The sequence below is a fragment of the Orcinus orca genome, chromosome 2 (assembly GCF_937001465.1).
Source record: "Orcinus orca chromosome 2, mOrcOrc1.1, whole genome shotgun sequence".
Taxonomy (NCBI): domain Eukaryota; kingdom Metazoa; phylum Chordata; class Mammalia; order Artiodactyla; family Delphinidae; genus Orcinus; species Orcinus orca.
The window spans coordinates 126,074,008-126,094,689 of record NC_064560.1 but is presented as its reverse complement, the minus strand read 5'-3'; the positions used below and the strand labels follow the sequence as shown (position 1 = coordinate 126,094,689).

Sequence of the window (20,682 nt, the reverse complement as noted above, 5' to 3'; positions counted from 1 at the left end):
CTCTTTGATTTCTTCAGTGATCACTTCGTTATTAAGTAGTGTATTGTTCATCCTCCATGTGTTTGTATTTTTTACAGATCTTTTCTTGTAATTGATGTCTAGTCTCATAGCGTTGTGGTCGGAAAAGATACTTGATACAATTTCAATTTTCCTAAATTTACCAAGGCTTGATTTGTGACCCAAGGTATGATCTATCCTGGAGAATGTTCCATGAGAAGTTGAGAAAAATGTGTATTCTGTTGTTTCTGGATGGAATGTCCTATAAATATCAATTAAGTCCATCTTGTTTAATGTATCATTTAAAGCTTGTGTTTCATTATTTATTTTCATTTTGGATGATCTGTCCACTGGTGAAAGTGGGGTGTTAAAGCCCCCTACTATGAATGTGTTACTGTCGATTTCCTCTTTTATGGCTGTTACTATTTGCCTTATGTATTGAGGTGCTCCTATGTTGGGTGCATAAATATTTACAATTGTTATATCTTCTTCTTGGATCGATCCCTTGATCATTATGTAGTGTTCTTCTTTGTCTCTTCTAATAGTCTTTATTTTCAAGTCCATTTTGTCTGATATGAGAATTGCTACTCCAGCTTGCTTTTGGTTTCCATTTGCATGGAATATCTTTTTCCATCCCCTTACTTTCAGTCTGTATGTGTCTCTAGGTCTGAAGTGGGTCTATTGTAGACAGCAAATATATGGGTCTTGTTTTTGTATCCATTCAGCCAATCTGTGTCTTTTGGTGGGAGCATTTAGTCCATTTACATTTAAGGTAATTATCGATATGTATGTTCCTATTCCCATTTTCTTAATTGTTTTGGGTTCGTTATTGTAGGTCTTTTCCTTCTCTTGTGTCTCTTGCCTAGAGAAGTTCCTTTAGCAGTTGTTGTAAAGCTGGTTTGGTGGTGCTGAACTCTCTCTGCTTTTCCTTGTCTGTAAAGGTTTTAATTTCTCCATCACATCTGAATGAGATATTTGCTGGGTAATCTTGGTTGCAGGTTTTTCTCCTTCATCACTTTAAATATGTCCTGCCAGTCCCTTCTGGCTTGCAGAGTTTCTGCTGAAAGATCAGCTCTTAACCTTATGGGGATTCCCTTGTGTGTTTTTTGTTGTTTTTCCCTTGCTGCTTTTAATGTGTTTTCTTTGTATTTAATTTTTGACTGTTTGATTAGTATGTGTCTTGGTGTGGTTTTCCTTGTATTTACCCTGTATGGGACTCTCTGTTCTGCCTGGACTTGATTAACTATTTCCTTTTCCGTATTAGGGAAGTTTTCAACTATAATCTCTTCAAATATTTTCTCAGTCCCTTTCTTTTTCTCTTCTTCTTCTGGAATCCCTATAATTTAAATGTTGGTGCATTTAATGTTGTCCCAGAGGTCTCTGAGACTTTCCCAGTTCTTTTCATTCTTTTTTCTTTATTCTGCTCTGCAGTAGTTATTTCCACTATTTTATCTTCCAGGTCACTTATCTGTTCTTCTACCTCAGTTATTCTGCTATTGATCCCATCTAGAGTATTTTTAATTTTATTTATTGTGCTGTTCATCGTTGTTTGTTTCATCTTTAGTTCTTCTAGGTCCTTGTTAAATGTTTCTTGCATTTTGTCTATCTATTTCCAAGATTTTGGATCATCTTTACTATCATTCTGAATTCTTTTTTAGGTAGACTGCCTATTTCCTCTTCATTTGTTAGGTCTGATGGGTTTTTATCTTGCTCCTTCATCTGCTGTGTGTTTCGCTGTCTTCTCATTTTGCTTATCTTACTGTGTTTGGGGTCTCCTTTTTGCAGGCTGCAGTTTCGTAGTTCCCGTTGTTTTTGGTGTCTGTCCCCAGTGGCTAAGGTTGGTTCAGTGGGTTGTGTAGGCTTCCTGGTGGAGGGGACTAGTGCCTATGTTCTGGTGGATGAGGCTGGATCGTGTCTTTCTGGTGGGCAGGTCCACGTCTGGTGGTGTGTTTTGAGGTGTCTGTGGACTTATTATGATTTTAGGCAGCCTCTCTGCTAATGGGTGGGATTGTGTTCCTGTCTTGCTAGTTGTTTGGCATAGGATGTCCAGCACTGTAGCTTGCTGGTGGTTGAGTGAAGCTGGGTGCTAGTGTTGAGATGGAGATCTCTGGGAGATTTTTGCCATTTGATATTATGTGCAGCTGGGAGGTCTCTTGTGGACCAGTGTCCTGAAGTTGGCTCTCCCACCTCAGAGGCACAGCACTGACTCCTGGCTGTAGCACCAAGAGCCTTTCATCCACACGGCTCAGAATAAAAGGGAGAAAAAGTAGAAAGAAATAATTAGTAGAAGTAGAAACAAAGAAAGAAAGGAGGGAGGGAGGAAGGAGGGAAGGAAGGAAAACAGAAAGAAAGAAGATAAAGTAAAATAAAATATGATAAAGTATAATAAAGTTATTAAAATTAAAAAAATAATTATTGAGAGAAAAAAATTTAAAAAAAAAACGGACGGATAGAACCCTAGGGCAAATGGTGGAAGCAAAGCTATACAGACAAAATCTCACACAGAAGCATACACATACACACTCACAAAAAGAGGAAAAGGGGAAAAAATCATAAATCTTCCTCTCAAATTCCACCTCCTTAATTTGGGATGATTCGTTGTCTATTCATGTATTCCACAGATGCAGGGTACAATCAAGTTGATTGTGGAGTTTTAATCCGCTGCTTCTGAGGCTTCTGGGAGAGATTTTCCTTTCTCTTCTTTGTTCTCACAGCCTCCAGGGGCTCAGCTTTGGATTTGGCCCCGCCTCTGCGTGTAGGTCACCGGAGGGCGTCTCTTCTTCGCTCAGACAGGGCGGGGTTAAAGGAGCCGCTGATTCTGGGGCCCTCACTCAGGCGGGACGGAGGGAGGGGCACGGAGGGCGGGGCGAGCGTGCGGCGGCAGAGGCCGGCGTGACGTTGCACCAGCCTGAGGCGCGCAGTTCGTTCTTCCGGGGGAGTTGTCCCTGCATCCCGGGACCCCGGCAGTGGCGGGCTAAACAGGCTCCCCGGAAGGGGGTGTGGAGAGTGACCTGTGCTCGCACACAGGCTTCTTGGTGGCGGCAGCAGCAGCAGCCTTAGCGTCTCCTGCCCGTCTCTGGGGTCTGCGCTTTTAGCCGCGGCTCGCGCCCGTCTCTGGAGCTCCTTTAAGCAGCGCTCTTAATCCCCTCTCCTCGCGCACCAGGAAACAAAGAGGGAAGAAAAAGTCTCTTGCCTCTTCGGCAGGTCCAGACTTTTCCCCGGACTCCCTCCCGGCTAGCCGTGGCGCACTAACCCCCTGCAGGCTGTGTTCTCGCCACCAACCCCAGTCCTCTCCCGGCGCTCCGACCAAAGCCCGAGCCTCAGCTCCCAGCCCCGCCTGCCCCGGCGGGTGAGCAGACAAGCCTCTCGGCCTGGTGAGTGCCGGTCGGCCCTGACCCTCTGTGCGGGAATCTCTCCGCTTTGCCCTCGGCACCCCTGTTGCTGTGCTCTCCTCTGTGGCTCCGAAGCTTTCCCCCTCCGCCACCCGCAGTCTCCGCCCGCGAAGGGGCGTCCCAGTGTGTGGAAACGTTTCCTCCTTCACCGCTCCCTCCCACTGGTGCAGGTCCCGTCCCTATCCTTTTGTCTCTGTTTATTCTTTTTTCTTTTGCCCTACGCATGTATGTGGGGGGTTTCTTGCCTTTTGGGAGGTCTGAGGCCTTGTGCCAGCGTTCAGTAAGTGTTCTGTAGGAGTTGTTCCCCGTGTAGATGTATTTCTGGTGTATCTGTGGAGAGGAAGGTGATCTCCGTGTCTTACTCTTCTGCCATCTTTCCGGAAGCCCCACTCCATTGGGTTTTGTCATTGAACATGTGTTGATGTTGCAGAGTTGACCACCATTTATATAAGCTCTCTTCAGACTTGCCCAAAGAGCACACTCTACCCCCATTAGCTACAACCCAGAAAAAGAACATCAACTCTCAGACGCACTGCTTTAATGTCACTTCATCCCTCACCCACTCAGGGACTAGAAAAGAATAAGCTGCACAGAATTATTGCACTAACAGTGTAGGTAAGGGGTTTGTTGTCCTTTGACTGTTTCTTTGATAATCTGATAATTTCTCAGTGATGTGAAAGTCATTAATCTAACTTGTATCCATTTTCTCATCCTTTGATTTGATTTATTCTAGTCACACTTAGCAAACTCTGACTCTTACAAATCATATTTAAAAGGCTGTGTTTCTCTGTTTCTGAACGTGTGTCTCAGAAAGAAGGTGAAAAAGATAACTGCAAGATTAATGCAGGAGCTCTTTGTAGGATAGACTCTAAAAGAACCCAGAAGCTGAATGTGTGATGTGTAATGAAACCAAGGAGATGATTTAAGTTGTGATTTTTATGAAATTTGTTTGTAATTAAAAAAAAATTTTTTTTAATTTGAAATAATTACAGATTCATAGAAGTTTCCAAAAATGTACAGGGAAGCTCTGTGTACTCTTCACCCTGTGTCCTCCAGGGGTCTCTAAACCAGGAAATTAACATTGGTACAACACACAAGGCTTATTAGATTTCCACAGTTTACATGCAGCCATTTGTGTGTGTGTGTGTAGTTCTAAGCAATTTTACACATGTACAGATTCATGCATTCATGTATATCACATGTATAGGATCACTGCCACAATCAAGATGCACAGCTGTTTCATAACCACAAGGCTTCCTCATGCCACCCCTTTGTAGCCACACCCACCCCTTCCCTAGTCCTTAACCCCTGACAATCACTAACCTGTTCTTCATTCCTATGATTTTGTTATTTTAATAATGTTATATAAATGGAATAATATAGAAGTAAGCATTGAGATTTTTTTCACTCAGAATGAGTAGTAAAAACATGAGATTTGTCCAGGTAATAGTGTGTATCCAACCTGTTTGTTTCTTTTTATTTCTGAGTAGTATTCCATGGTAGGGACGTCCCACAGTTTGTTTTACCAGTCACCTACTAAGGGACATCAGGTTTCCATATTTTGGCTGCTATGAATTAAGCTGTTATGAATATTCAGGTACAGATTTTTATGTAAATAAAGTCTTCTATTTATCTAGGATAAGTGTCCAAGTCTGCATTACATGTTTAGTTTTATAAGAAATTACCAGGCTATTTTCCAGAGTGCCTGTATCATTCTATATTCCCATCAGCAATTTATGAGTGATCCAGTTTTCCCCACGTTTGCTAGAATTAGGTGTTGTCACTATTTTTTATTTTACCCCACTGATAGTTGTATAGTGATATTTCATTGTGGTTTTAATTTGCGTTTCTCTGATGGCTAATGATGTTGAGCATCTTTTCATGTGCTGATTTGCAATCTGTATATCCTCTTTGGTGAAATATCAATCTGAGTCTTTCACCCGTTTTTCTAATTGGTTGTTCATTTTCTATACCATTTAGCTTTTAGAGTTCTTTATGTATTCTAGATACAAGTACTGTGTCAGATACATGGTTTGTAAATATTTACCTCCAGTCTGTAGCTTATCTTTTCATATTCTTAACAGGGTCTTTTGTAGAGGAAAAGTTTTTAAATTTGATTCAGTTAGGGGTGTGTGTGTGTGTGTGTGTGTGTGTATGTGTGTGTGTGTGTGTGTGTGTATCATGCTTTTGGTGTCAAATCTAAGATTTACTTAGCTCCAGGCCTGAAGATTTTCTCTTATTTTTTTTCAAGTTTCATAGTTTATATTTTACATTTAAGTCTGTGATCCATTTTGAGTTGATTTTTATAATATATATTTTTAAGAAGATCTTTTTTAGAAAAGAGGAATTTGTCGTAATCTTTGTCTTAAGCTTTACCTATTTGCTGTTATCAAGTAACTAGTTCAAAGCAACATAACCAAAATGTAGCTTGAGCACTTCTCATAGAAGACTGAAAAAACTTTTATGCTTTGAGCCTGTGAGCTTCCCTTTTTATACTTACTGTGATTTCTCTAAATTAAAAGTAAAGGTAAAACTATAGTACAAACCCAAACCTTTCTCAACATATCAGCCTCTGAAATCATCTATCATGTATTACAGGGCAATGTTTTCTAGTATAGATTTGGAAAATCGTTACATCTATCTTATGATCGAGGATAACTGTAATCTTTCCTAAAATTCACATTCTTTTAAACTTTAAAATTCTCTGAGGAAAAAAATGCCTATTAATATTTAAGTCATCAAAGTGAACTAAAGTGAGAGTCTCTTCCTTGTCTATAACTTCTTTCCTATAATTGAGCATGTGTTTCTTGAAAAAGAGAATATTCTCTACAAATTGTCACAAGAAAGAGAATTCCCTCTTTCTCTTATTACTTTTTGCTAAAATTACATGCTTCCATCTACCTTTTATCACAGTCACCATTCCAAGGTCAAATAGCTCATTTCCCCAAGGATGTAGTGATTGTTCTTTCTACTGTGCCAGAGGCAGAGTCCTGATTTTTGCTCTCATAGGAGAACTTTTAAAATACCAATATTACAATTGAGGATAATACTTCCTAAAAGTTTTCTTAAGGGTTGAGAATCCAGGAACGTAAAAGGATTCTTGATTGAAATAATTCAGCCCTTGGAACCAGAATCAGGAAGTTAGAAAAACAGACAAGACTTTTTTCTTGTGTCAGGCTAGGACTCCCAGTGGTAGGAATATCTACCCCCAAACTAGGTCACTAGACTGGAAATTAAAAATATACAAAGAAGCAAAACAAGTGATGGCAATGGTAAAGATAAATAGAAACAGATAGTTTAACTCCATCCAATTGTACTCATGGGCACCATCTAGTGTATGGAGAACACCTATTATAAAAAGGTCATTTCCTTTGAGCCCTAGGAATTAGGATGGAAAGGAAAATATGGGGACTCAAAGAGAACTAAGTTAACTGTGATTTTCTTTCGGCCTGGACCACCCCCCCACTCTCTGCCCACTACCGCCCTTAGCATTGTAGGACTCATATCTCTAGCCAAGGAAATAAATATTTGAGGCTGAAATTCTAAGATAAAAGCTCTAGAGAAGAAAGCAGAAAAGAGATGATGCAGGAATACGTCATCACCAGGTGAAACCGGAAGACTCGCCGATAAGAGGGACTTCCAACTCCACAAGAAAATGAATTCGATATACATCTTCCTATAGACTCACTCAGGTGATGAAGATGGCTCTGTCTACGCCAACAAGAAGGAGACCATCTAATTGCAAACCTGAAAATAGTACCATATGACGAAAATCTGTACAAACAGAAAGGGGATTTATGGTACGTGGAAATAGAAGTATTCTTATGGTGATGAGAATTGGACGAATACAAGAACTAATTGATACACAGTTATCTAACAGCATCCAAAAGGTAGAAGCTCTGTATCTGTTGATATTATCAATTAATTCATTCTTCAGTTAGCCAGTATTTAATGTGCAACCACTATGTGCCATGTACTGTGTCATGTACAATACATACATGTTTCCTGACTGTATGGAACTCACAGTTATAGGCATAGCAGGAATTTTAGAAGTCTATACATAAGTATAGATACAGATGTAGATTACAAAAACATATTAATTGCAACATTTCCTTTTGTCTTGGACTTGGAAGAGAGCCTTCAGTACATGAGAACCCATGGAGAGAGTCCACAATACATGCTTGGGTACATTTCCAAAACATATATGAAGTGCATTTGTTCAACTTTCCTTAGCCTATCATGCAGAGTAATGATATATGAGAAAACTGATAATTCACTGAAGAGTTAGAGCAAACAGAAGTGAAGCTGTGATGGTGTGTCTTCCTCAATCTTCCTCAAGCCAAGTTAGAGAGATTCGGAAGATTGGCTCAGAGAGTTTGAAATGAATCCCCTGGAGTTTGGAGGATTCAGAGGGTCACACTAGGCGGCAATGACAATTTCTCTCACTTTACTGTACTTACGGCCAGAATGCTGATTACTCTGTTATTTTTATCTCTGTGTATATGTGACAGAAAGGTGGCTCATACTTGTTAAATTGAGTGAGAAGCTAGAGAAAGGAGATGATGAGGTATGACACGGAGTCACGTAGACATGAGTAAAATGTCAGAGAGAGACAGAGAATAACACAAAGAGAGGACACAGTCTAGAGCTAAAGCTTGCAGACATGCAATAGTTAATGACTGGAAGGGAGATGAAGGTGTGTGCAGGGGTGAGAGAGGGAACAGCCCAAGAAGTAGGTGCAAACCTCAGAGAGTGTTTTGTCAGAGAAGAAGCTGTTTCTCTAAGAAAGAGAGAAACTTTCTGTAAGGAAGAGAGGATTTGAAGCAAGAGTAAATGGTCACAACTCATGTGTGTAAAGTTTCTGAGAGGTCAGCAATGATGAGGTTTGGAAATTGCGGTTGATTCACAACACCGAGGTTATTAGCACTCTTTGAGGGCTTAGCTAGTGGAGGAATTAAAGCCAGATATATGTATACCCTTTAATCCAGAAATTCTAATATATATGCCCTATAGCAGTGTGTAAATATGTTCACCAAAGAACGTGTATAAGAATATTCATAATACCACTATTGATAACAGCCAAAGGCAGGAAAAATCCAAAGAACCATTTAAGCAGGTTGCTAAATAAATTCTGGTATGTTCATACAGCAATGAGAATAAACAAACTAAACTGTATACAACATGGATGACTCTTAGAAATCTGATATTAAAAAAAATATCCAGATAGAAAAAAATCCAAACTATATTATTTTAGTTGTATAATGTTCAGAAATGGGCAAAACCAATCTATCTATGGGACCATGGTTTCCTTGGAAGGATGGTAGTGACTAGAAGGGGATAAAACAGGGCTTCTGAAGAGCAAAACCAAGCAAGAAAGAGCAGCAGACCCAGTTTCAGTCTCTGGGAGCTCATGAATTGTTCAAATGAAGCTTGACAAAGTCCCTTTTTTAACACCAGGGCAGACTTGGGGTTCAGTATGACAAGCATCAACTATAGCAACACAGGTTGCAACAGGGAAGTCATAGAGGTTTGGGGTCTTTCAGGTTTTTCTAATCACGTACAAGAGATCCAACATTAGTTGACTGCCATTTTCCAATCAGATATATCCCATGTCCATAAATTCTAGTTTATTTGCAATGAATAATCTAGAAATACCCTGGGTGTCCTGCTAAGGTCATTCTGGATAAGAACTTAGTACGGAACAACTCCTAAAAACTTCTCTTTACTTTTCAAGTATAAATGAGATTACTGTGTCCACAAATAGTTCAGCTCAGGAAACCCCAAAGGCCTCAGGTGACCTCAGAGGAAGCAGAAAACAAGTTACAGGCACACTGTTAATGCATTCCTTCCCAGATGGCATTTACTTATTTATTGGCAAAATAATCTGATGGAGATATTAGAAAAATTAGGGTTATGTGACAATCAAGAAAATTTAAAAAGGCGATTATGATTAGATAGCTCATTGATGAAGGAGACGGGATATGATTTGGGGGATGTTAGGGATCAAGTAGAGACTAGTGACCATGATTTTACAACGGCTCCAGTTTGAGCTGGTATGCATGTTATCCAAAACATTTTAGAAGATTTCTCAGACTTTCAAAGTACAAATAGATTGAAATAATTGTTAAACAAGATAGGTCATTGATTATTTTCGGTCTGGTGTTTTTAAAAATTTTTGCTAACTTTTGGGAATCCTCCTTTGAGTACCTCTCGCCAATACCGCTTCCTGCACCAGATTCTAAGATACATTTTTCCTGCTTCAAATCTTGGATTTATTCCCTTGTAAACTACTTACATCTATTTTCTTCATTAAAAGTTGTCTCTGAAAGACTTTACTTATTTCTGATACGTTTTACGAAATTTAACTGTTTAGTTAATTACTTCATGACTTGGCTACATAACTCTATCGTGGTCTCTCTCTCTCTCTCCTTCTCCCTGACACACACACACACACACACACACACACACACACACACTTATGCTTTCTTTTCTGGAAAGTTGTTCTGTATTGGGATCATTGTTTTTTGTATAGTAGGGATAGAAAATCCTTACACAAGGAAGAATATCTTTCTTTTTGGAATTCCAGATGAAAACATATCCACCAGGTTAATTGCCACCTAATATCACCACACAATAGCACAGAGACATTACTCTTTCAGATGTTATATTATAGCTACTGTGAACATATGTGGTGCAGAATTGTCTGAAATTGAGGCCATCTGGAGTCATAGGAGCTAAACTGTACAGCAAAGCCTTGATGTAAGAGAATTTTCTGTAACAGGCAAAATATGAGTGTCTAGTAGTTGTAGACTGCAAATATGCTATACTCCAGGGTCACAGAAATGATCAGGGAGCCCATACCAGAAAGACTAAAGGTAAATTCCTCTTCACCTCCTGGGAATTGTCAAGGAAATCATCAAATACCTGTGTGTTCATTCCAGCATTATTTGTTACTGTGAGTAAAACAATCTAAAAAACTAGTAAGACGGAATTTGCCAAAAAAGTATTATAAAATCATACATTGGGGGCTTCCCTGGTGGCGGAGTGGTTGAGAATCTGCCTGCTAATGCAGGGGACACGGGTTCGAGCCCTGGTCTGGGAGGATCCCACATGCCGCGAAGCAGCTAGTCCCGTGAGCCACAACTACTGAGCCTGCGCGTCTGGAGCCTGTGCTCCGCAACAGGAGAGGCCGTGATAGTGAGAGGCCCACGCACCACAATGAAGAGTGGCCCCCGCTTGCCACAACTGGAGAAAGCCCTCGCACAGAAAAGAAGACCCAATACAGCAAAAATAAATACATTAATTAATAAACTCCTACCCCCAACATCTTCTTAAAAAAAAATCATACATTGGAATATCGCCATTAGAATGTGTGATTTTGATCTGTAAATAATGCTGTGCAAATAATTATTTCATAATATACTGTTGGGTAAAAACGCAGAATGGAAAACATCCTATAAGATGTGATTCTGTAGCAGAGTTTTTCCTGACTAGTAGAATTTTTGAGTTGTTCTGTTTTGTTTTGAGTATTACTTCTTTGGATATTCTATTTTATCTGCATTAAACTTGCATATAGAGAATGTGATCAGGTAATGGGGCTGGTTCTGAGCAAACTGAAGAGCTTCATTCCTCCTTGGTGTCAAGAGTTGTGGTGACATTTATTCTGTGTACATCATTCCAGGTCATTCATGGCACAGCATGAGACAATGGGACAGGGAGAGTCCAAGAAGTGCCATTTAACAGATACTTCAGATCTAACATAATGACAAGACTTAGTCAGCAATGCATGAATATTTGTGCAGTGAACCTAAAAGTCTAACAATTCAGGTGCAGATTTGGCCAAATATTACTGAATTTTTTTAAACCAAATCACTTGCTTTAATATAATCACCATAAAAAAGTTTTAAATATTTTTTTGGCAAATGATCTACTTCAAGATGAAGAATTGAAGATAAAGATGCTTTTGATGAATGACACTTTTAGATATGTTCTCTGAGCCAAAGAGATAGCATTTACCTTAGAGTGAGGTTTCCACTTCTAACTCCCCTGCCCCGCTGACACGGCCCCTGCCTTCTCCTGTCCTTACCGAGAATCTCACTAAGGTTTTCATAGCTGGGGGACACCTCACGTTGAGATCTGAGGTTTCTGTGGGGTTCCCACAGGGACCTGCATCACTGTGGTCTCTCAGAGCACAGAAATACACCGCTGAGTCCCCAAGCTGCAATGCTGTGATGGTAAGGCTGATGGAACTGGCCGTTTTCTGGAAGTCCAAAACTACCGACCCCCTGTTGTATTCACTCATTGTAAGACTCCTGATGAATAAGGAAAATCATTTCCCCACTTCGTGCTTCTTTGTACCAGAATAAATAATAACTGTAACTACTAGCTTCATATACACAATCCAAGGTTACATCCTCCTTTTCCAGCATAGAAATTTCTGGCTGGTCCTATTTTTTTCACTTCTTTTTGTTTTTTTTTTAAGAAGATGTTGGGGGTAGGAGTTTAGTAATTAATTTATTTATTTTTGCTGTGTTGGGTCTTAGTTTCTGTGCGAGGGCTTTTACTAGTTGTGGCCAGCGGGCGCCACTCTTCATCGCGGTGTGCGGGCCTCTCAGTATCGCGGCCTCTCTTGTTGCGGAGCACAGGCTCCAGACGCACAGGCTCAGTAGTTGTGGCTCACGGGCCTAGTTACTCCGCGGCATGTGGGATCCTCCCAGACCAGTGCTCGAACCCATGTCCCCTGTATTAGCAGGCAGAATTTCAACCACTGCACTACCAGGGAAGCCCCTGGCTGGTCTTGAGTTACTTTCTGGGCTGTGATGGATCCTGGGGAGAAGAAAAAAAATTATATATATAATATATATGGAGAGAGACAGACAGAGAGACACAGAGAAAGAATTAGGCTGATTCTCCTGGTGGAACCCCGAGGGCTGCAAGGGACAAACAGGACTAAGACTTCTAATTCTTCTACCCATTACTCAACTCTCCTACACACCACCAGACAATTATAACCTGCCCTACCCCCAAACATGGGAGCTGAGTGGAGCTGAGTCTGTTTGTGGCCATCCTTACCAGCCTTACCAAGGCGGACGGAGGCTATGACAACTCTCAGCAGACCAGGGAACCCCATGTTGGAAGCTCTTCCTCTGAGTGAAATGTGCTGTGTTCTGTCTCAAATTCAGGTCTAAATGCCTGCCCTGTGCCTGACAGGGCACGTGCACAAGTACTGAAGGGTGAGATGCTTCTGCACCAGAACAGGAAATGTAACTTGCTGCTATCAGTTTGCCTGTGGCACGTCATGGCTTTTTGACATGGTTGGTGAATCTAACCTGCCTCTTTAGACTTTATTTTAATTAAGTTGACAACAATTATATCAGTGCTGCAGCCATTTGCCATATTCAGCCAATGCGTCTAGGATAGACATAAGTTTTATGAGCAATACAATTTGTTATGATTATGGTGACTTCTGAGAACAAATAGTCATCCATGTTTTTGTATGGCTTTTTTTTTTTTTTTTTTGGCCTGCAGCCAAACTCTACAGTGAAATAAGCTCACAGATTCTTCTTCCAGACAGGAAGGTCAAACTATTTACCCTCAGTCATCATAACTTTTCTTCCTTCACTCCAAGGCATTGGTTCCTGGGGAAATTTACATTGGATAAAGTTCCTTGTCTGCTTAATGCTATCACACAGCAAGTTTCCTGGTGGACAAAATTTGTCCAGCTGTACGTGTCTAATGCCAATCAATAGTCAGTCTGTGCTAGAAACACCTTGCTTTCAAGTATCCCATCCTATAGTCAAAATGAATGCAAAGTCACCAGACCATGCATTCCTAGCTCCTTATATCAAAAATGTAGCCATTCAAAAATCACAAATGCCTTTTCATCCCACTGCTGCAGCAGCTCTGGCTCATTTCACCGAGAGCAGCGCCTCAACAGCGTTACGTCTCAGCCGCGTGAAAATTTGTGTATGATTTGCTTGGCATCCCTGTGCTGATATATGATTGTGATTCAGCTGATGCAGCTTTTAGTCATCTATTCCTTTTCTCTTCCCTAAATGAATATATTAATATCGTGACATCTAAAATCCATCTTACATTAAGAGAAAATAGATGTTTTTGAAAGTCAGTCTAGAGAAGGGAGGAGTCTTTCTGGCTGAACAGGGACGCTTCTGGGGATCAGAGCTTGGGTCTTCTTTAAGACTGACATCCACCCTATTCTCCCTGACGAACAAGTCCCAACCTCCTGGGTTTCTAGGAATTAGATCTGAGCTTGATTTATTTTCCTGAAAAGCTCTAAATAAACTAAACACTGCCCAAGGAGAGAATATACCTCCTCCTCGGAAGGCTGCTCACTTCAGCCCTCCTGCTCCCCTTGGGTTTGTGTTCAGCTCCCCCTGCAGCCCCTCTCACCGTGTCACTCAGAGCACAGTAGTACACAGCCGAGTCTGATGCTTGCATTGAGGTTTTCTGCAGGTGGAAGGAGCTGTCACTCGTAACAAGAGTGGCCTGAAAACCTTGATGCTCTGCCCTCTGGTTTGCCTTCGAGCCCTTCAGGAGGAGTTGCGGAGCTTTGTTGAGATACTGGACGTACCAGAAAAGATAGGGACCTGGATCAGAGGTCTGGTAAGTGCAGTGCAGGGTCCTAGGCGCCCCCTCTGAGACAGTCACTGGGCCTTCTGTCTGGTTCACTGAGTCTCCATTGGTCCCTCCTAGAAGAGAATCACTTTTTTATGTTATAAATGGACAGAAGGAGAGTTTTCAGCCAGAGAAGAAAACTAAAAGTTACCCATAATTATAGGAAAATGAAAAATCATGAACATTTAGGATAAAATGTTACTTACTGAATATTAAGAAGATCACAAGAACAGAGTGAGTGGCAGAAAACATGTTGGCAACAGTCCTTGCTCCCTAGAATACACCAAATCTAATGGGGCTAGTTTGCAGCTGAATATTATAGAAACTCCTCACTTAGAAACTGAGAGCCCCTTTCTGCACAGCAACAGTAATCTGTCTTGTGGCTACAAAGTAAACAAGTCAAACCAGCACCTGAATAAAAAGAGGAACCACATTTGCAGGAAACCCCGCCCTCTGGTGTTCATCCTGAAAATTGCACCACAGCTATATCTGACCTTTTTCTCCTGATAAAATATTAATAGCTTGAGGCATAGACAAAGGAGGATGGGACAGGACTCAGAAGAGAGCTCTAAACACGAGCATGCTTAGGGAAATATTCAGTTGTTGCTTCCATCATTTTCTGCATGGTACAAGTATCTCTAGCTACCCAAATAATCCCAGGCAGAATTTTTAACTGGAATAGTCAGAGGTCTCTTTCTTGCATATGTCTCCATGACTCCCATGGTTAAGAGAGGGATTCATCTGCCTAGAAAGTGCTCCCTAAACTCCCCAAATCCTTTGCCTGAATTACTATTCATCCCCAAGACTCATTCAGCATGCCACAGAGGAAACATTACCTAAGGCAGATCTCAAGTAATGTGTGGTTGGTTGAAAAGGATTTTATCCCTATCCATCATGAAATGACATATTTGTAAAATACAATAAAAACAAATTACTGTAACTTCTTCACTGAGAAAGGTAGAGTTGACCTTCCTTCCAACTGGACAACTGGACAAACTGTATGAAACAACTTTTGGACATTGGACTACAGGTAGCACAGAGATAAGGAAAACAGATGAGGTGAGCCCGACCATTGCCCAGCTTACTTCATGGAGGCAGCTTCTCGGCACCAGTGCGGGAGGGATTTACCAAAAATAGCCCAGCTGTCTCACTATGAGATTGAGACGGAATAGGAGACTGGGGATCTTGAAGAACCTAGAATTTGTGGACCAGTGTACCAGAGAGGAGGGACGTCTACAAAAAAAGAGATAGAGAGAGAGATAATGACGGGGGGGGTCACTGTGAATCCTGTGCGCAGTACTAATCTGCAACAAAAGAGAGAAAACTCATCGAGTTTTGTAAACCACCCTGAAAAGGCCTCCTTTGGGCCCATGAACCATACTTAGATGACAGCAGCCTTACACCTTTAGCCTTATGAGGGATAGGTGACCTTACTTAGGGTCTTGGTTCTTGAAACACCTTATTTTTATTTTTTATACAGCAGGTTCTTATTAGGTATCTATTTTATACATATTAGTATATATATGTCAGTCCCAATCTCCCAATTCATCCCACCACCACCCCCTCCCACCCCGGTTTTCCCCCTTGGTGTCCATATATTTGCTCTCTACATCGTGTCTCTATTCGTGCCTTGGAAGCTGGTTCATCTGTACCATTTTTCTAGATCCCACATATATGCGTTAATATATGATATTTGTTTTTCTCTTTCTGACTTACTTCACTCTGTATGACAGTCTCTAGGTCCATACACGTCTCTACAAATGACCCAATTTGGTTCCTCTTTATGGCTGAGTAATATTCCATTGTATATATGTGCCACATCTTCTTTATCCATTCGTCTGTCAATGGGCATTTAGGTTGCTTCCATGACCTGGCTTTTGTAAACAGTGCTGCAATGAACATTGGGGTGCATGTGTCTTTTTGAATTATGGTTTTCTTTGGGTATATGCCCAGTAGTGGGATTGCTGGGTCGTATGGTAGTTCTACTTTTAGATTTTAAGGAACCTCCATACTGTTCTCCATGGTGGCTGTATCAATTTACATTCCCACCAACAGTACAAGAGGGTTCCCTTTTCTCCACACCCTGTCCAGAATTTGTTGCTGTAAATTTTCTGATAATGCCCATTCTAACCAGTGTGAGGTGATACCTCATTGTAGTTTTGATTTGCATTTCTCTAATAATTAGTGATGTTGAGCAGCTTTTCATGTGCCTCTTGGCCATCAGCATGTCTTGTTTTTAGAAATGACTATTTAGGTCTTCTGCCCATTTTTGGATTGGGTTGCTTGTTTTTTTAATATTGAGCTACATGAGCTGTTTATATATTCTTTAGATTAATCCTTGTCTGTTGATTCGTTTGCAAATATTTTCTCCCATTCTGAGGGTTGTCTTTTCATCTTGTTTATAGTTTCCTTTGCTGTGTAAAAGCTTTTAAGTTTCATTAGGTCCCATTTGTTTATTTTTGTTTTTATTTCCATTACTCTAGGAGGTGAGTCAAAAAAGATCTTGCTGTTGTTTATGTCAAAGAGTGTTCTTCCTATGTTTTCCTCTAAGAGTTTGATAGTGTCTGGTCTTACATTTAGGTCTTTAATCCATTTTGAGTTCATTTTTGTGTATGGTTAGGGAGTGTTCTAATTTCATTCTTTTACATGTAGCTGTCCAGTTTTCCCAGCACCACTTATTGAAGAGACTGTCTTCTCCAATGTATATCCTTGCCTCGTTCATGATAGATTAGTTGACCATAGATGCATGAGTTTATCTGTGGGCTTTCTATCCTGTTCCATTGATCTATATTTCTGTTTTAGTGCCACTACCATACTGTCTTGATTACTGTAGCTTTGTAGTATAGTCTGAAGTAAGGAAGCCTGATTCTTCCGCCCCATTTTTCTTTCTCAAGATTGCTTTGGCTATTCAGGGTCTTCTGTGTTTCTATACAAATTGTGAAAGATTTTGTTTTAGTTCTGTGAAAAATGCCATTGGTAGTTTGATAGGGATTGCACTGAATCTGTAGATTCAGTGCAATCCCTATCAAGCTTTGGGTAGTATAGTCATTTTCACAATATTGATTTTTCCAATCCAAGAACATGGTATATATCTCCGTCTGTTTGTGTCATCATTGATTTTTTCAACAGTATCTTATAGTTTTCTGAGTACAGGTCTTTTGTCTCCTTAGGTAGGTTTGTTCCTAAGTGTCTTATTCTTTTTGATGTGATGTTAAATGGGATTCTTTCCTTAATATCTCTTTCTGATCTTTTGCTGTTAATGTGTAGGAATGCAAGACATTTCTATGCATTAATTTTGTATCCTGCAACTAAACCCAATTCACTGATTAGCTCCAGTAGTTTTCTGGTGACATCTTTAAGATTATCTATTTATAGTAGCATGTCATCTGCAAACAGTGACAGATTTACTTCTTCCTTTCCAATTTGGATTCCATTTATTTCTTTTTCTTCTCTGATCTCAGTGGCTAGGACTTCCAAAACTATGTTGAATAAAAGTGGCGAGAGTGGACATCCTTGTTTTGTTCCTGATCTTAGAGGAAATGCTTTCAGTTTTTCACCATTGAGAGTGATGTTTGCTGTGGGTTTGTCGTATATGGCCTTTATGATGCTGAGGTATGTTCCCTCTGTACCCACTTTCTAGAGAGTTTTTATCATAAATTAGTGTTGAATTTTGTCAAAAGCTTTTTCTGCATCTATTGAGATGATCATATGGTTTTTATTCTTCAATTTATTAATATGGTGTATCACACTGATTGATTTCTGTATATTGAAGAATACTTGCATCCCTGGGATAAATCCTACTTGATCACTGTGTATGGTCCTTTTAATGTATTGTTGTGTTCTGTTTGCTAGTATTTTGTTGAGGATTTTTGCATCTATATTCATCAGTGATATTGGTCTGTAATTTTCATTTTTGTAGTATCTCTGTCTGTTTCTGGTATCAGCGTGATGGTGGCCTTGTAGAATGAGTTTTGGAGTGTTCCTTCCTCTGCAATTTTTTGGAAGAGTTTGAGAAGGATGGGTGTTAGTTCTTCTCTAAATGTTTGATAGAATTCAGCTGTGAAGCCATCTGGTCCAGGACTTTTGTTTCTTGGAAAATTTTTAATCACAGTTTCAATTTCATTATTTGTGATTGGTCTGTTTATATTTTCTGTTTCTTCCTGGTTGAGTCTTATGATGCCTTGTATTTCTGTCTCTTATGATGCCTTGTATTTCTGGGGTGTCCATTGTAACTTCTCCTTTTTCATTTCTAATTTTATTGATTTGAGTCCTCTCCCTCTTTTTCTTGATGAGTCTGGCTAAATGTTTATCAATTTTGTTTATCGTCTCAAAGATCCAGCTTTTAGTTTTATTGATCTTTGCTACTTTTTTCTTTGTTTCTATTTCATTTATTTCCTCTCTGATCTTTATGATTTCCTTCCTCCTACCAACGTTGGGTTTTGTTTGTTCTTTCTCTAGTTCCTTTAGGTGTAAGGTTAGACTGTTTATTTGAGATGTTTCTTGTTTGTTGAGGTAGGATTGTATTGCTATAAACTTCCCTCTTAGAACTGCGTTTGCTTCATCCCATAGGTTTTGGATCATTGTGTTTTCATTGTCACTTGTTTCTTGGTATTTTTTCATTTCTTCTTTGATTTCTGCAGTGATCTCTTGGTTAATTAGTCACTTATTGTTTAACCTCCATGTGTTTGTGTTTTTTTACGTTTTATTCCCTGTAATTTATTTCTAATCTCATAGCGTTGTGGTCGGAAAAGAAGCTTGATATAATTTTATTTTTCTTAAATTTACTGAGGCTTGATTTGTGACCCAAGATGTGGTCTGTCCTGGAGAATGTTCCGTGTGCACTTGAGAAGAAAGTGTAATCTGCTGTTTTTGGATGGAACGTCCTGTAAATATCAATTAAATCTACCTGGTCTATTGTGTCATTTAAAGCTTGTGTTTCCTTATTAATTTTCTGTCTGGATGATCTGTCTATTGGTGTAAGTGAGGTGTTAAAGTCCCCCACTATTATTGTGTTACTGTCGATTTCCTCTTTTATAGCTGTTAGCATTTGCCTTATGTATTGAGGTGCTCCTATCTTGGGTGCATATATATTATAATTGTTATATCTTCTTCTTGGATTGATCCCTTGATCACTATGTAGTGTCTTTTCTTGTGTCTTGTGACATTCTTTATTCTGAAGCCTATTTGTCTGATATGAGTATTGCTACTCCAACTTTCTCTTGATTTCCATTTGCATGGAATATCTTTTTCCATCCCCTCACTTTCAGTCTGTATGTATCTCTAGGTCTGAAGTGGGTCTCTTGTAGACAGCATATATATGGGTCTTGTTTTCTATCCATTCAGCGAGCCTGTGTCTTTTGGTTGGGGCATTTAATCCACTCACATTTAAAGTATTTATTGATACGTATGTTCCTATTACCATTTACTTAATTGTTGTGGGTTTGTTTTTGTAGGTCCTTTTCTTCTCTTGTGTTTCCCACTTAGAGAAGTTCCTTTAGCATTTGTTTTAGAGCTGGATTGGTGGTGCTGAGTTCTCTTAGCTTTTGCTTGTCTGTAAAACTTTTGATTTCTCCATCAAATGTGAATGAGATCTTTGCTGGATAGAGTAATCTTGGTTGTAGATTCTTCTCTTTCATCACTTTAAATATATTGTGCCACTCCCTTCTGCTTATAGAGTTTCTGCTGAGAAGTCAGCTGTTAACCTTACAGGAGTTCTCTTGTATGATATTTGTTGTTTTTCCCTTGTGTACTTTTCATAATTTTCCTTTGTCTTTAATATTTGTCTCTTTGATTACTATGTGTCTCAGTGTGTTTCTCCTTGGGTTTATCGTGCCTGGGACTCTCTGTGCTTCCTGGACTTGGGTGGCTATTTCCTTTCCCATGTTAGGGAAGTTTTCGACTATATTCTCTTCAAATATTTTCTTGGCTCCTTTCTCTCTCTCTTCTCCTTCTGGAACCACTATAATGTGAATGTTGGTGAATTTAATGTTGTCCCAGAGGTCTCTTAGGCTGTCTTTATTTCTTTTCATTCTTGTTTTGTTATTCTGTACCATGGCAGTGAATTCCACCATTCTGTCTTCCAGGTCACTTATCCATTCTTCTACCTCAGTTATTCTGATATCGATTCCTTCTAGTGTATTTTTCATTTCAGTTATTGTATTTTTCAACTCTGTTTGCTTGTTCTTGAATTCTTCTTGGTGTTTACTCTTTAATTCTTCTAGGTCTTTGTTAAACATTGCTTGCATCTGCTCAATCTTCGCCTCCATTCTTTATCTGAGGTCCTGGATCACTATCGTTATTCTGAATTCTTTTTCTGGAAGGTTGCCTATCTCCACTTCATTTAGTTGTTTTGAAACACCTTCTTTTTGCTTCTTGTCACATTCTTGTTTTATTCAACTAAGTAATTTTTTAAGAAAGTAGAGTTTAGATACTTAATAGTATTAGCCAGACTCTCTTCATTCCAGAGGCACGTGTGTGGTACTTATCTGTCTCCTGTTTATTTGTATTATTAGGGATTTAGGAATCTCAATGTAAAGAACCGTTTGCTCAATGTCAGTCAGCTTGTTTGTCTAGTTTCTTGTGGAATTATTTGTGCTAGTGAAGTGAACACAGCAGAAGATTTGACAGGGTCATTTCATAGCTTATTCTTTCCCTAGGA

General features: G+C 39.7%; 1 protein-coding gene and 2 gene segments (V, D, J or C); 1 reads left to right on the top strand and 2 right to left on the bottom strand.

The window, feature by feature from the left end:
• SALL2 (spalt like transcription factor 2) overlaps positions 1-20,682 on the top strand; it is a 915,550-nt gene that overhangs the window by 633,961 nt on the left and 260,907 nt on the right.
• LOC125963600 (T cell receptor alpha variable 20-like) overlaps positions 1-20,682 on the bottom strand; it is a 156,002-nt gene that overhangs the window by 4,867 nt on the left and 130,453 nt on the right.
• Positions 13,668-20,682, bottom strand: part of LOC101272106 (T cell receptor alpha variable 18-like) — a 155,820-nt gene continuing 148,805 nt past the window's right edge. Inside the window, 1 exon segment of the V gene segment in view lies at positions 13,668-13,851. Coding sequence covers positions 13,692-13,851 — 160 coding nt within the window.